The 14,820-nt window shown below is 38.3% G+C and overlaps 1 protein-coding gene across 1 annotated transcript; it reads right to left on the reverse strand.

The window, feature by feature from the left end:
* Positions 1 to 3,434: 3,434 nt before the first annotated feature.
* LOC113052121 (low-density lipoprotein receptor-related protein 10-like) lies at positions 3,435 to 10,870 on the reverse strand. Its single transcript, XM_026216466.1, has 10 exons — positions 10,766 to 10,870; positions 9,909 to 10,099; positions 9,570 to 9,602; positions 8,561 to 8,699; positions 7,940 to 8,130; positions 7,426 to 7,787; positions 6,865 to 7,280; positions 6,086 to 6,280; positions 5,769 to 5,898; positions 3,435 to 5,180 (listed from the first exon to the last, which is right to left on the reverse strand). Exons 2-10 carry the CDS (start codon positions 9,955 to 9,957, stop codon positions 4,572 to 4,574), a joined length of 2,124 nt encoding a protein of 707 aa, XP_026072251.1. The 5' UTR covers positions 9,958 to 10,099; positions 10,766 to 10,870; the 3' UTR covers positions 3,435 to 4,571.
* Positions 10,871 to 14,820: the final 3,950 nt, after the last annotated feature.

A 14,820-nucleotide genomic window follows, 5' to 3' on the forward strand; every position in this document is an offset into this window, starting at 1 on the left:
ATGTTATCGTAGTAACATATTTTCATTGTAATACAAACCCGATTCCAAAGAAGTTGGGACTCTGTACAAATTGTGAGTATAAAAGGAATGGAACAATTTACAAATCTCACACACTTATATTTTATTCACAATAGAATATAGATATAGAATAGAATAGGGACTAAAATGGCCACTCTGCAGTCCAGATCTTTCATCATAAAGATGAAGATGCGACAAAGAAGACCTAAGACAGTTGAGCGAATAGAAGCCTGTATTAGACAAGAAAGGGACAACATTCCTATTCCTAAACTTGAGAAACGTGTCTCCTCAGTCCCCAGACATTTGCAGACTGTTATAAAAAGAAGAGGGGATGCCACACAGTGGTAAACATGGCCTTGTCCAAACTTTTTTGAGATGTGTTGATGCCATGAAATTTAAAATCCCCTTAAAATTATACATTTTCTCATTTATCTTGTATGCTGAATAAAATGTTCAGTGTCCCAACTTTTTGGGAACCGGGTTTGTACCTAGTACCATGTCAATGCCATGATTTACACTACCAATCAAAGGTTTTGAATTGGTAAGATTTTTTACAAAATCTGTAATATTGTAAACTATTATATTACAATTTAAAATGTTTGTTAAGTTTTTTTTTTTTCAATGAGGATACTGTCACTGGCACAGTAGTGTTTTGTATGCATGCAGTGGGTCTCTTGTTCTCTAATGGAACACCAAGGTCAATGTGGGTAGAGCTGAAGTGTTTCTGCATTTCTTTGATCACAGTAGGAGAATAGTCTAACCAGACCCATCTCATCCTTCACCAGCAGTCAATGTCAGCTTTATAACACACAATGACAAAACTTACCTGCAAATGCACAACATAACAGGGCTATAACATCATAACGCTAATAGATATTTATTCAATTACATAAAAAACATTTAGGAAAACTAAAGCAGTTTTACCTACCCTGAGAGGACAAAGATCAATCCTTTCATCAGTTGAAGAGCTCCTTTCTGAAGCCCAACTCATGGAACAGCTCATAGATCACCGTGTTACCACAACAAAGTAACAAAGAGCAAATGCATCTCAAGGTTTCTGTTTTTCTTTTTACAACAGTTCACGCAACTGTCACCTACACAAAATGCTCATGTGTGTATCTGCTGCATGTCTCTCAACAGATGATCACATTTCCAGCCAGAGAATGCTCCTCTGAAATTGTCTGACAGTGAGCAGCATAAGCCAATATAGACTGAAGAGACAAAGGTGCAGAAATGTTAGATATTGTGAGACAACCTGCACTGATCATCAGTGTTGGGCAAGTTACTTTTAAAAAGTAATTAGTTACAGTTACTAGTTACTTCTTCCAAAAAGTAACTAAATTAGTAACTCAGTTACAAATTTTTAAAGTAACTAGTTACTTAAGAAAGTAACTATTGCGTTACTTTCAAGTAAAATTAAATTTTAAATGCTCAAACGTGACCCCACCTCTACCCCTCTTTAAAGGAACTTAAAATACATGTGCATGTTCAATTATTTATGATAAATCTGAATATTATAATGAAATGGACACTTAATACAATACATTATTAACAGAAACATGAAACATTGTACACACATCTAAAAAAAAAAGTTGCTGTGGGACAAAGTGAGACTAGCCTCCAATCAAATGGCATGTATGTAGATATTATGTTTATATAGTGGATCAATGCAAATAACACGATAGATTTTTGGGAACTTTTGATATTTCCTTTTATTGTTTCTTTAATTTCTTGAAGGAAAAAGTAATGTATATACTTCTATTTAGAGAAGGCTACTTTTGGATTATTTGGGCTCGTCGCCATACCTGTCTCTGGTTGACTGACTGGCTTGTGTTGTTCGTTGTGTGTCCTGTCCTGTCCGATGATGGGTCGTTCGCGAATGAGCGTTAGTGATGATGGATCGACTCGTTCGCGAATGAGCTTTTGAGGAGTCGTTCGCGATTCGCGAATGAGCCGACTCTAAGAGCCGGCTTTTTTAGTTGAACTTCGGGAGCTGGCTCGCATATCTGAAGAGCCAACTAAATTTTTTTCAAATTTAGCCTATAGAAATTAAATAATTATGTAATAAAAATTGAAATATTATAGTCAAAGTCATTTAAAGAGCCGTTTGTGAGCCAAAGAGCCGGCTCTTTTCAGTGAGCTGAGTCAAAAGAGCCGAATTCCCATCACTACTATGCGTGCTTTCGAAAACCCGCCCAACTCTACCTCTGATTGGCTTACAATGAAATTTTACTCTACCTCAGCCAATCGTCAGCATTTATGCGCTTGTCTCGTGCTCTGCCCACTAACCAAGGAAGAACAGTAAAAAAAAGTATTTGCCTCTCGCTCAGAGATCTAGTTGGTCTGATGAAAAAAAAAAAAAACAGCTTCATCATCAGTTATAGTAACGCGCCGCATTTTTTGGCAGTAACGGTAACGGCGTTATTAAGATGAGAAGAGTAATCAATTAGATTACTCGTTACTGGAAAAAGTAATGCCGTTAGTAACGCCGTTATTTATAACGCCGTTATTCCCATCACTGCTGATCATAAATTAACTCACTATTCGTCCCCTTGTAAAGACCAAATTTTTATCAGAAAGCAAGCTCGACTTTATTACCTGCCTGTGGAAAACAAGGACAAAAATTGTCATGATCAAAAGGGAAAGACGACCTGCATTAATAATACTTTTTAATTAATAGAACTTTTTAAACCTTTTTTAAGACCTGCACAAATAAAATGTATACTATATGAGCGGGGTAGAGCAATGTCTATGGTACCATATTAAACTGTAAAATGACTGTAAAAAGCAGAATTTACAGTTGAGATGTTTTCACAAAAACAGTTTAAAAAATGTATAAAAATTATTCACATTTATGCCTTTAAACCAATTTTAGTCAAAAGTATCAATTATTGTATGAAATAATAATTATCAATTATAATATTAAAGGGATAGTTCACCCAAAAATGAAAATGTGATGTTTATATTCTTGTTTCTTCAGTAGAACACAAACCAAAATGTTTAGCTAAAACCATTGCAGTCTATCAGTCTTATAATGTAGAATAACGGCTAAAACATACAATTAAAAAAAAATAAAAATACACAAAACCAAATTTGACCCTGTGGCTTGTGACAGTGATTTGTAAAGACGCAAAACGATCGATCTGTGCAAGAAACTGAACAGTATTAATATCTTTTTTTTTTTTTACCTCTGATTCACGCAATGAAATGGAGCCAATGACTAACAACACTGGTTTTGATGTGCAAATAAGACAATCCCCTTTCATTGTTCCATCTCATAGAATTAAGTCATTCTCCACCTATAACACTTGTCTAAAAATCAGAAGCTTTGTAAATAAATCCATTTTCATTTTCATGAACACACGAGAAATTAACAATAACATTCAAACAGACACATTAAATCACACAAGGAAGAATAAAAGTGCAAATCATTTTAATCTTTGTGGATTTACCAGCTGGTTTAGCAAATATATACAGTGAAATTCATCCTCCTATTAAGATAATTCCAACCCATGTCTTTCTAATGCGATCACCATTCAGCAGATAAGAGTTCAACACTTCTGCACTGAGGAAAACATAGATTAAAAACAACATTGACAGGGTAAAAGGAGTGAAATGACAGATCATACCAGCAGCTCAAACCAAGTGACTATAGATATGGCAATACAACTGGTTGCCTGTTTATTGTCAACTGAGCCAGAAAAGTATTAGAATCAGATTTTTATTTTATTTTGTAAAACATATTCAAGTTTGTGATATAGTGATGCCATTCAGGTTGGTGGTGCATATGGAGGTGCAAGTGAAGCCTCCAGGAAGGATTGTCTCATCTGAGTGGCTTGCCACCTTTAGCTTGTTAACTCTCTCTCATACACACACACACACACACACACACACACACACACACACAAACAATCACTCACCCACAACACACAAGACTAAAGTTATTGCCACAGTTGCCATGCACTACCATATACATAGCGAGGGTGAGTTCTACATTTATGTGTAAACTTTTGTGCAAGTGTGTTTGGCCCAATATACGCAATCAATATATGCAATCACATACTGTCTAGTGATGTACAGGAAGCTCAGTCAAAGGCACTTCTGAGGAACAAACACAATAAAATATGTGGCCTGTAGCATAATGATGTAAACTCACATGTATGCACATCACACAACCATGTCTGCAGATTAAAAAAAAGCTATTCTAAATAAAATCAATCTTTTTAACCAACATCGTGGCACAGGATCACACAGAGGGACATTTCGTAAGACAGCTGGGGGAGATTCTTTGTGCAAATGTTCTTCAATGAACACTTTAGATAAGTGCACAACCCACACATCCATACACACACAGTCGCTTGTCAAATATTTGAAGCACATTAATTCAATACTTCTTCTCTGAAGTCAAGAAACAGATGCTCTAATACAAGTTAAGGCACCAAGCCAGCACAAGAAGCAAACATGGTGACGCTCACGTGCTGAAAAGAGGAAGGCAGGACAGCAAGAACAAGGTGAAGAGACAGAACCAAAAAAAGGAATAGAGAACGAGTCGCTCATGTTAGCATGGGCACATCATCTTCAGAGGTTGTGTCATCAGAGAGAGGAATCAGCAACACTTCATCATCAGAGGAGGAAGAGGAAAAAGAGGGGGATGCTGAGAGAGGAAGAGAAGTAAGGGACGGGGAGGGGGAGGGTCGGAAACGGGAAATGCTCCGCCCAAGACTCTGGAAGAGAGATGCCAGGGAAGGGCTGCTTGGGGGGACAGCGACGGGTGGGGTCTGTTGTGTTTCTGTGACTTCGATTAACTGGACAGGAAAAGGAGGTGGGGGAGAAGAAAGAGGAGCCTCCGCTTGCTGCTGTGTTTCTGTCTGTAGGGATAAAGCCAGTTTTTGAGGCAAGGACTGACTGGCTGCCTCTGTAGCCACTGAGGAGACTCCAGGACTTGACTGACTGGGCTCAGCGCTAGAATTAGCCGCTTCTGTCTGTTGGGAGGAGGAGGTGGTGGTCTGTGTCGGCCTGGGGGCAGACCGAGGAATTAAGCCCCATCTTCGCAGGCGCCGCATAGCTCTGCGGACAAACCGGGGCCTGCGTCTTCGCCGTAGAGAGGAAGCATTGTCTTGACTGAGGAGCTGAAGTATTCCTCTCAGGGAGAGTGAGGCAGACTGGGAAAATAGAAAAAGAGAACTGTTGAAAACAAAATCAAACACAACAATCCATAAAAAAGAAAACCTAGACTATAAATATTACTGTTCACTCATTCTGCATTTATTTGATCAAAAATACAGTATATATTTAAAATAACTTTTTGATATTAAAAAATATTTCAATTGTAATGTGACAGTAATGTGTTGGCAAAGCTTTATTTTCAAACGCCATTACTCCAATCAGTGTCACATGATCCTTTAGAAATCATTAAAATATGCCGATCTGGTGCTAAAGTTACTTTTTTTTTTGTCATCAATGTTGAAATCAGTCGTTAAAATTTTAGTGGAAACCATGATACATTTTTTTCCAGGACTTTTTGATGGAAATAAAGTTCAAAAGTTCAGTATTTAACTGAAATATATAATTTGTAACATTCTAAATGTATTTACTCTCACGTTTGATCAATTTACTGCAAAAATAAATACCATTAAAGGATTGTATTAAAAAGCTATTATTAATTATCACGTATCATTTATAATACATTATTGCATTAAAATGTGATGAACCTCATGTTGCTGTAATAAATCAGTTACGAGAGCTCCTACCTCATTGGGGTTCTCAGTAGGGAAGTCTTCCACTGGTGGGATGACTCCCTGAGCAATCAGCTGACCATAAGAGGGCGGGGCCTGCTGCTGGATCAGTTCAGCCTCTTGACGAGAGATTGGTGCAAACATGCTGAGAAAACAAGAGAACAGTACACAGAAATAATGTTAATAAAAGCTACTATTATACCATAATACACCACATAATGACATTCTTATCGTACTCAAACAAACATAATCATTGACATTGTTGTAGAATAAATATATTTAGAAAATTCTTCTAATGTTATATAGTTATTATCTGGTTTAGATTGTTTTACCTGTACTCTCGAGTGCGTAGGGAGTACAGCTTGCAGGTGCAGCCCATTGCAATGACTAGAAGAAGTCCGCAAACTAGGCTTCCAACGGTAGCTGCAGTTATAACTTTTCGTGGCAGGGTCACAGTGCAGTTAAGCTCATCTGTGCCGTCCTTACAGTCCACCTGTCCATCACAGCGCCAGCTCTCAAACACACACCTGTTTCAATTATTAAACAATGGCAGATTTTAAACACAGGAGCCATCATATCATTTGAAAAAATATAAACTACCAATAAAAAAGCTTTGGGTCAGTAAAAAAATAAAATAAAACTTTTATTTAGAAAAGACAAAACTGACAGTAAAAGACATTTAGTGACAAAATATTTTTTACTTTTTTTTTTTTTTTTTTTTTTACTTTCTACTTCTCAAAGAATCATAAAAAAATTATCATAGTTTAAAAAAAAAATTACATTAATAAACTACATTAATAAAAATAAATGTTTAATGAGCAGAAAATCAGCATACTGGAAAAATCTCTGAAAGATCACGTGACCCTGAAGACTGGAGAAATGATGCTGAAAATTACATTTTAAAATACTATAACTATAACTAATATATACTATAACTAATATATTAAATTACTAGAAAAGTGTTATTTTAAATTGTAATAAAAATGTGCTCTATTACTTTTTTTCTGTATATCTGATCAAATAATAGCATTCTTATTAAAAAACATAAATTAAAAAAAAAAAAAATAAAAGATTTACAGTAGTGTACACTTGTTTATGCACATTAACAAACCTGTCACTGTCGCAGTGAAATGTCCCAGGTTGACAGATGGTACATTCTCTTTCATCAGTCCCATCAGCACAATTCAGCTGGTAGTTGCAACGCTCATGAATCGAGAAGCAGATTGGTTGTCCCGTTTGAATTCCTCCCTTCCCACAGAGGAAGTGCCCAGCCTGACAGCCCCAGCATCCTTCTTCATCCAGGCCCGTTTCAGGACAGTCCCAGTGTCCGTCACAACGCTGCTTTGTGCTGTAACAGCCACCCATTGATCCTCCACAAAGCTCCTCCCACGGAAAGCAGTAATCCTTAATGCGATAGGTGGCATTAAAGCCCCGCCCTTCCAATGAAGGCTCCATATGGTAAATCAGGGAAAGCAAGCCGGTGTGGGACTCCACCTCCACTGCTTTGTTATTGGACACAGAGCTGATCTGTAATAGCCAACAAGAGTGTAAGATATAGAATCCATATTATCAAAGGCTGAAGTGGTGTGAACATTTAAAGAAACAACAAGACTGGAATAGATTTCTCTGCATTGATCATGTTACATCATCTGGCACACAGAGTAAAACTCACTGTTTTAATGATATTGCCTGTCCCGTGGGACTGGTCTTTGATTATGATCTTGTCTCGAGGACCCAGCTCCAGTTGCTGAAGCTCTAATTTGAGTGGTCGCGAGTCCTGGGGGTCAACCGTCCACACACACTCCACCGGACGTCCAGTTTGTACAGGGGGAGTAAATGAACCATAAAACGCATCCAAGTATCCTCCACATACATCTATGGGTGATTTAGAGCTACTGTCATCACATCCGTCCTCGTCAGAGCCAAGCTCATCACCCACGCCAAGGCATTCAACCCTTCCATTACAGCGCCATGATGCCGGGAGACAACGTTCACTGTAACATTCAAACTCGCCTGAAAAACAGGGACCCGAGTCTGGAGAGATGGGTGAAAAGATTCAAGAATCCTGTTAAAAACATACTAAAAAATTAATTCTTCAAAAAAAAGAAGCTTTCACAGTTTTTCAGGATAAAGTCAGTAAGAGGGCAGGAAAAGTTAACATTTTTCATCAACGTGTTGCACTCTACCTTTAATATATGAAAGACGGAACCCTGTTACTGGGTAGAAATGAGGGAAGAAGTGGTGTGTCACTGTAACGTTTCCCCCTGACATCTCAAATGGTGCTGGAATCTGGGAACCGCAGAATTTGAATGGAGAGCCAGTGAGAGGAACCACGGACACCCATTCCTGCCCACATTTCATATTGAACTGGGAAAAACTTCAAAAGAGAGGGACACAAAGGAAATTGCATTTACTGTGTAAGCCACAATGCAATCTCTCACCTTGTTAACAGCAAAAGCCATCTGTTAACCTATTTTCAAACTGAGATACACTCATCATTGGGCTGACTTCCACATTTTACATTCATATCTGTACAGTATCCCAAAATACAAACATTTTTTTCTTTTAAGGTGTCCTTGTTACAATGTAATTATAAATTTAAATATAAACAACATGCACTTACTATAGTGTCATAAGGTTAGGATAAAAGTTTGGTTTAGGGTTGTTAGTTGCTTGCAATTCTGAGTAATTTATTGTTATTACTGTACATAAGTAAATGTAACGCTTAACAAGAAAAAAAAGGGTTAGTGCTTTGATTTTGGGTGTTTCAAGATCGCAAAAAATGTCTGATTAAATTCTGCTGGTACCTGATAATGACCCGCTCCCCAACTTTTGAGGTAATCAACCAACTGCAGTTAAATGGACGGGAAGGCCAGCCACGGTGGGCAGAGTTACGAATCTCTCCTTGTCTGGACTGTAGTATTTTGGTTGAATGATCACAATGACCTGAAACAGACAGTTAAAGCAAAGGTATCTTTAAAAATTGTGTTCGGAACCTAAATTTCTATGTGAAATGATCACAATAAACAAAATATTTGATTTACTGGAGTCCTTTGAGAACATAGTTTGGACATGAAAAGGACATAAAGACATAAAGGCATTTTAAAACGTATAACAAAATACTGAGCATTTAAATATACTAAAACATCCAAACACAGTATTGGAAAGAAATCCTAAGCTGTCAAGCAGGAAGTAAAGATAAGTCACGTTGGGGAAAAAAGAGGAACATTGTCTACCATCAATTGTATAGTCATTTTTAAACTGAGCAGCATTCTGTTGGTCAACATGACGAATTTGCATGAAAAACTTTATGCAATATTTGCAAGGGAAAATATTTCTCCCCCAGTATTTGCATTCCAACAGTAATGGTGACCAAACCATTAGTGCGTGTACAACAACGTAAGAATGACAGTTTTCGATATTTTATCTTAAGAGATAAAAAAACATATATTGGACGTTGCATGTAGACATACCAATAAAAAAGGTGACGTTTAATTTCTAAGGCTCTAGTTTGGGGATTCGCTCCACTTGATGACTATTCTGGTCAGGAATGTTGTATTTTTAACTGGGTCATTGGGTGTGAATTAAAATGAGTATTAAGACCTGTGGCCAAGTATGGCGTCCCATTCTCAGAATTTGTGCTCTGCATTTAACCCATCCAAGTGCACACACACAGCAGTGAGTAGTGAACACACACACACCATGAACACACACCCGGAGCAGTGGTGAGCCATTTTTTGCTGCAGCACCCGGGGAGCAGTTTGGGGTCAAGGGTCCCCTTAAACATAAACATAGAGATGTCAAGCTCTTACTTACCGGCACCGTAGACCAGCTCCAAAGTGCAAGGAACTGTCGGAGCAAAAACAAAAAATTTGAATTAAAAAAAAAAAAAAGATAAGGATCGCTAAATGTTGTTTATTGACAGTTATCACAATGTAAATACAGTCAACCTTCTGTCTACATAGCTTGACCCTATAAAGTCACCAAAGGAAATCTTTGGTTAAGGTAGGGTCCATATTTTGAACTACATGAAAAGCCTGCCTCAGATGTATATAATAAGATATAAAATAATAAAATATATAATATTTACAATATATACAAATGTTGTTCCATATTTGCTTGATAAACACTCAAGGACAAATCATGAGATCTTACCTGATAAAAACAAAACAGCTAAAACGCAAAGGCTGAGGGAAGCAGACATTATAACAAGCCAATGACTGTCGTTGTCTCATAAAACACAAATTAAAATACAATTTATGGAAAGAAATATGGTCGGTAGATCCATCAGCTCGCCACAGTTAAAGGCGCCATCGTCAGCAATGTGTCTTGTTGGAAGTGTTTAGCTGTAAAGACAGAAATAAACACCATAAAATACCACAGTTTAGACAATGAAAACACTAACTGCAGCTCATATCGCGGCTTGCCTTTGGTTTCCAAAAATTGAATGAATTTGAAACTTATCGGCGTTATCTCGACAAATGTGAAACTATTGAATTCGATATAAAAATAAATCCTTAATGCGATAGGTGGCATTAAAACCCCGCCCTTCCAATGAAGGCTCTATATGGTACAAATAAAAACGACAAATAAAAACGCGTAAAACGTCCTCAGAAAGGATGACTTCCTGTCTCGCTCTTTTCTCGACAGTGACGCAACTTGGTGTCAGGCAGAGTAGCGCTTTAATGTTTAAATATGAAACTGTATTTCTATTCAGTTACATTTCATACATGCAGTCAAGAAATATATTAAGAACATTTCCTGACGTTTCGACGGTAACACAGTAATAGGCCGTGCGACCAGCGTCTAAACTGACACATTGATCCGAAAGTTTCGTTACCGACTTCTACCCAGCCTTTCTCACTCGCCTGATTTTAACTAACACTAACTGGCTTCCTGCTACTTACTTTACTTCATAATAGGGCACTATTAGGACCTGGTGCTATAGTACAAACTATTCGAAATTAGATTGTTTTCTTTTACGCGTAAATATGACTTTATTTTTACGATACCTTTTCTCCTCTCTTGTTGACATTCGTACTCAGACAGACACTTCCGCAAGTTCTGTTTCGTGTGCGAGACTTTGCGCCACCCATCTACGTCTCAGTGTGTGACGTCATGCGCGTCGCCGGCCGCATTCTGCGTGAAATGTTCATCTTTCAACACTAGATGTCAACGTTTAGCGCTTTTATTTTCAGCACTGCCATAGGTTGTTGTAAGTATACTACTATTCTCAACATTGGTATTGTTTTTTTAAGAACACCAACATATAAAAAAGTTTCAACGCAGCTTCTCCCACGTTATACGAACATATTGTAATATTCAAAAAATAATATTCGCAATAATAATCATTATAATAACTTAATAACTTATTTCTGCATTCACTTGCAGGAAAGATAGCATAAATAAATAAAATAAAAGTAAGAGTAGGTCAGGGCCAGCAGTAACAGAAGAGGTCAAATCAGTGGAACTGTCAGTTGAATATATAATAATATAATATAATAGTTTTATTGTCACTGTTTTGAAACAACTAAAAACTGTTTAGCAGCTCAAGGTTTGGCATAATAATAAAAATTAATAAAAAATGTACTATAAAATATATACAATGGTTTCATCAATCAATCAATCAATCAATCAATCACCTTTATTTATATAGTGCTTTAAACAAAATACATTGCGTCAAAGCACTGAACAACATTCATTTGGAAAACAGTGTGTTTTCAATGCAAAATGATAGTTAAAGGCAGTTCATCATTGAATTCAGTTATGTCATCTCTGTTCAGTTTAAACAGTGTCTGCATTTATTTGCAATCAAGTCAATGATATCGCTGTAGATGAAGTGACCCCAACTAAGCAAGCCAGAGGCGACAGCGGCAAGGAAACGGAACTCCATCGGTGACAGAATGGAGAAAAAAACCTTGGGAGAAACCAGGCTCAGTTGGGGGGCCAGTTCACCTCTGACCAGACGAAACCAGTAGTTCAATTCCAGGCTGCAGCAAAGTCAGATTTTGCAGAGGAATAATCTGTTTCCTGTGGTCTTGTCCTGGTGGTCCTCTGGGACAAGGTATTTACAGGGGATCTGTATCTGGGGCTCTAGTTGTCCTGGTCTCCGCTGTCTTTCAGGGCAGTAGAGGTCCTTTCCAGGTGCTGATCCACCATCTGGTCTGGATACGTACTGGATCCGGGTGACTGCAGTGACCCTCTGGTCTGGATACATACTGGATCTGGTGGCCACGGTGACCTGGGAACAAGAGAGAAACAGACAAATATTAGCGTATGCCATTCTTCTAATGATGTAGAAGGTACATAGGGTGTTATGTGAAGTGTTTCCGGTTCTGGTTTACCTAATTAATGCAGCCTAAACATCCTTTAACGGATTTGGATATTAAAAGCATATTAGTATATTATGTGTATGCCAGGTTAAAGAGATGGGTCTTTAATCTAGATTTAAACTGCAAGAGTGTGTCTGCCTCCCGAACAATGTAAGGTAGGTTATTCCAGAGTTAGGCGCCAAATAGGAAAAGGTCATTCAAATACTGAGGTGCTAAACCATTCAGGGCTTTATAAGTAATAAGCAATTTTTAAAAATCTATACGTTGTTTGATAGGGAGCCAGTGCAGCGATGACAGGACCGGGCTAATATGGTCATACTTCCTGGTTCTAGTAACAACTCTTCCTGCTGCATTTTGGACTAGCTGTAGTTTGTTTACTAAGCGTGCAGAACAACCACCCAATAAAGCAATCATATAAAATTATACAAATATAAACAATTTCATGAGAGCTACACATTCCAAAAAAGTTGGGACAGGTAGCAATAAGAGGCCGGAAAAGTTACATTTACATAAGGAGCAACTGGAGGACCAATTTGCAACTTATTAGGTCAATTGGCAACATGATTGGGTATAAAAAGAGCCTCTCAGAGTGGCAGTGTCTCTCAGAAGTCAAGCTGGGCAGAGGATCACCAATTCCCCCAATGCTGCGGCGAAAAAAAATGGAGCAATACCAGAAAAGAGTTTCTCAGAGAAAAATTGCAAAGAGATTGAAGTTATCATCATCTACAGTTCATAATATCATCTAATATTCAGAGTATCTGGAACAATCTTGGTGCGTAAGGGTCAGGGCCAGAAAACCATACTGGATACCCGTGATCTTCGGGCCTTAGACAGCACTGCATCACATACAGGAATGCTACTGTATTGGAAATCACAACATGGGCTCAGGAATACTTCCAGAAAACATTGTCGGTGAACACAATCCACTGTGCCATTCACCGTTGCCGGCTAAAAATCTATAGGTCAAAAAAGAAGCCATATCTAAACATGATCCAGAGGCGCAGGTGTTTTCTCTGGGCCAAGGCTCATTTAAAATGGACTGTGGCAAAGTGGAAAACTGTTCTGTGGTCAGACAAATTAAAATTTGAAGTTCTTTTTGGAAAACTGGGACGCCATGTCATCTGGACTTAAGAGGACAAGGACAACTCAAGTTGTTATCAGCGCTCAGTAAAGAAGCCTGCATCGCTGATGGTATGAGGTTGCATGACAAACATATCTGGAGAGGCACCATCAATGCTGAAAGATATATCCAAGTTCTAGAACAACATATGCTCCCATCCAGATGTCGTCTCTTTCAGGGAAGACCTTGTATTTTCCAACATGACAATGCCTGGCCACATACTCTCTCAATGACAACATCATGTGTAGAAGACGTATCCAGGTACTGAAATGGCCAGCATGCAGTCCATATCTTTCACACATAAAAATTTGGCACATCATAAAGAGAAAGATGCGAAAGATGATCTAAGACAGTTGAGCAACTAGAAGCCTGTATTAGACAAGAATGGGACAACATTCCTATTCCTAAACTTGAGCAACTTGTCTCCTCAGTCCCCAGACATTTGCAGGGCCCTATTTTAACGATCTGAAACGCAAGTGTCAAAGCGCGAAGCGCAAGTAACTTTGTGGAAGGGTCTCGGCGCTGTTGCTATTTTCCCGGCGGGATAAATGGCTCTTGCACTCGGCGCAAATCTAAAGTGGGTTGGTCTGAAGTAGCTCCATTATTCATAGGTGTGGTTTGGGCATAACGTGAAATAAACCAATCAGAGCGTCATCCAACATTCCCTTTAAAAGCAGGTGCGCAAGTTCCATTATGGATTGCTATAATTATGGCGTATTTACCAGGCGCACGCCAGGAGCGGTTCACAGCCGAGGAGACTGATGTTCTTGTAAGAGCAGTGAAAGACAGAGAAGTTGTGTTGTATGGGGATGGGAGAAACCCACCCAAAATACACCACAATGATTTCCGTCATCTCATGTGTTAATATTTTTTTTAGTGTAACAATTTATGATTTGCAAAAATAACTGTTGCATCTGTGTAGATTACATGAGCAAAGTGTATGCGCGTTGTGCACGCTATACATTATGGTCAAGCATGTGCCCTTAAAATAGCATAATGAACAACGCGCAATGCGCCACTGACTTTAGACTAGGTTTTTTCTGGTCAGTGGCGCAATTGTTTAATGGAACAGCAAAATAGCACCAGGGATTGTTTGCGCCGGAACACGCCTCCTTTTTTGCGCTGAACCGCCCAGGGAGCGCAAGTTCATTCACTAGTTTAGCGACGTGCTTCTGTGGAGGGAAAAGCGCACTTTGCGCAGGTGCAAAATAGGAATGACACATGCGTCGGTGTACAAAGTCAATTGCGCTGGGTGCAAGATAGGGCCCGCAGACTGTTATAAAAAGAAGAGGGGATGCCACACAGTGGTAAACATGGCCTTATCCCAACTTTTTTGAGATGTTGATGCCATGAAACTCTAAAAACAACTTATTTTCCCCTTAAAATTATACATTTTCTCAGTATAAACATTTGATATGACATCCATGTTGTTTTCTGAATAAAATATTGAAATTTGAAACTTCCACATCATTGCATTCTGTTTTTATTCACAATTTGTACAGTGTACCAACTTTTTGGGAATCAGGTTTGTAAAATTGTATTATTTTATTTAAGATAAGGTTTCTCAGTTTGCCAGTAAGATCGAAATTATTGACAAATCCTGAAAAAGTATGTA

The sequence above is a fragment of the Carassius auratus genome, chromosome 32 (assembly GCF_003368295.1).
Source record: "Carassius auratus strain Wakin chromosome 32, ASM336829v1, whole genome shotgun sequence".
Classification (NCBI taxonomy): Eukaryota; Metazoa; Chordata; class Actinopteri; order Cypriniformes; family Cyprinidae; genus Carassius; species Carassius auratus.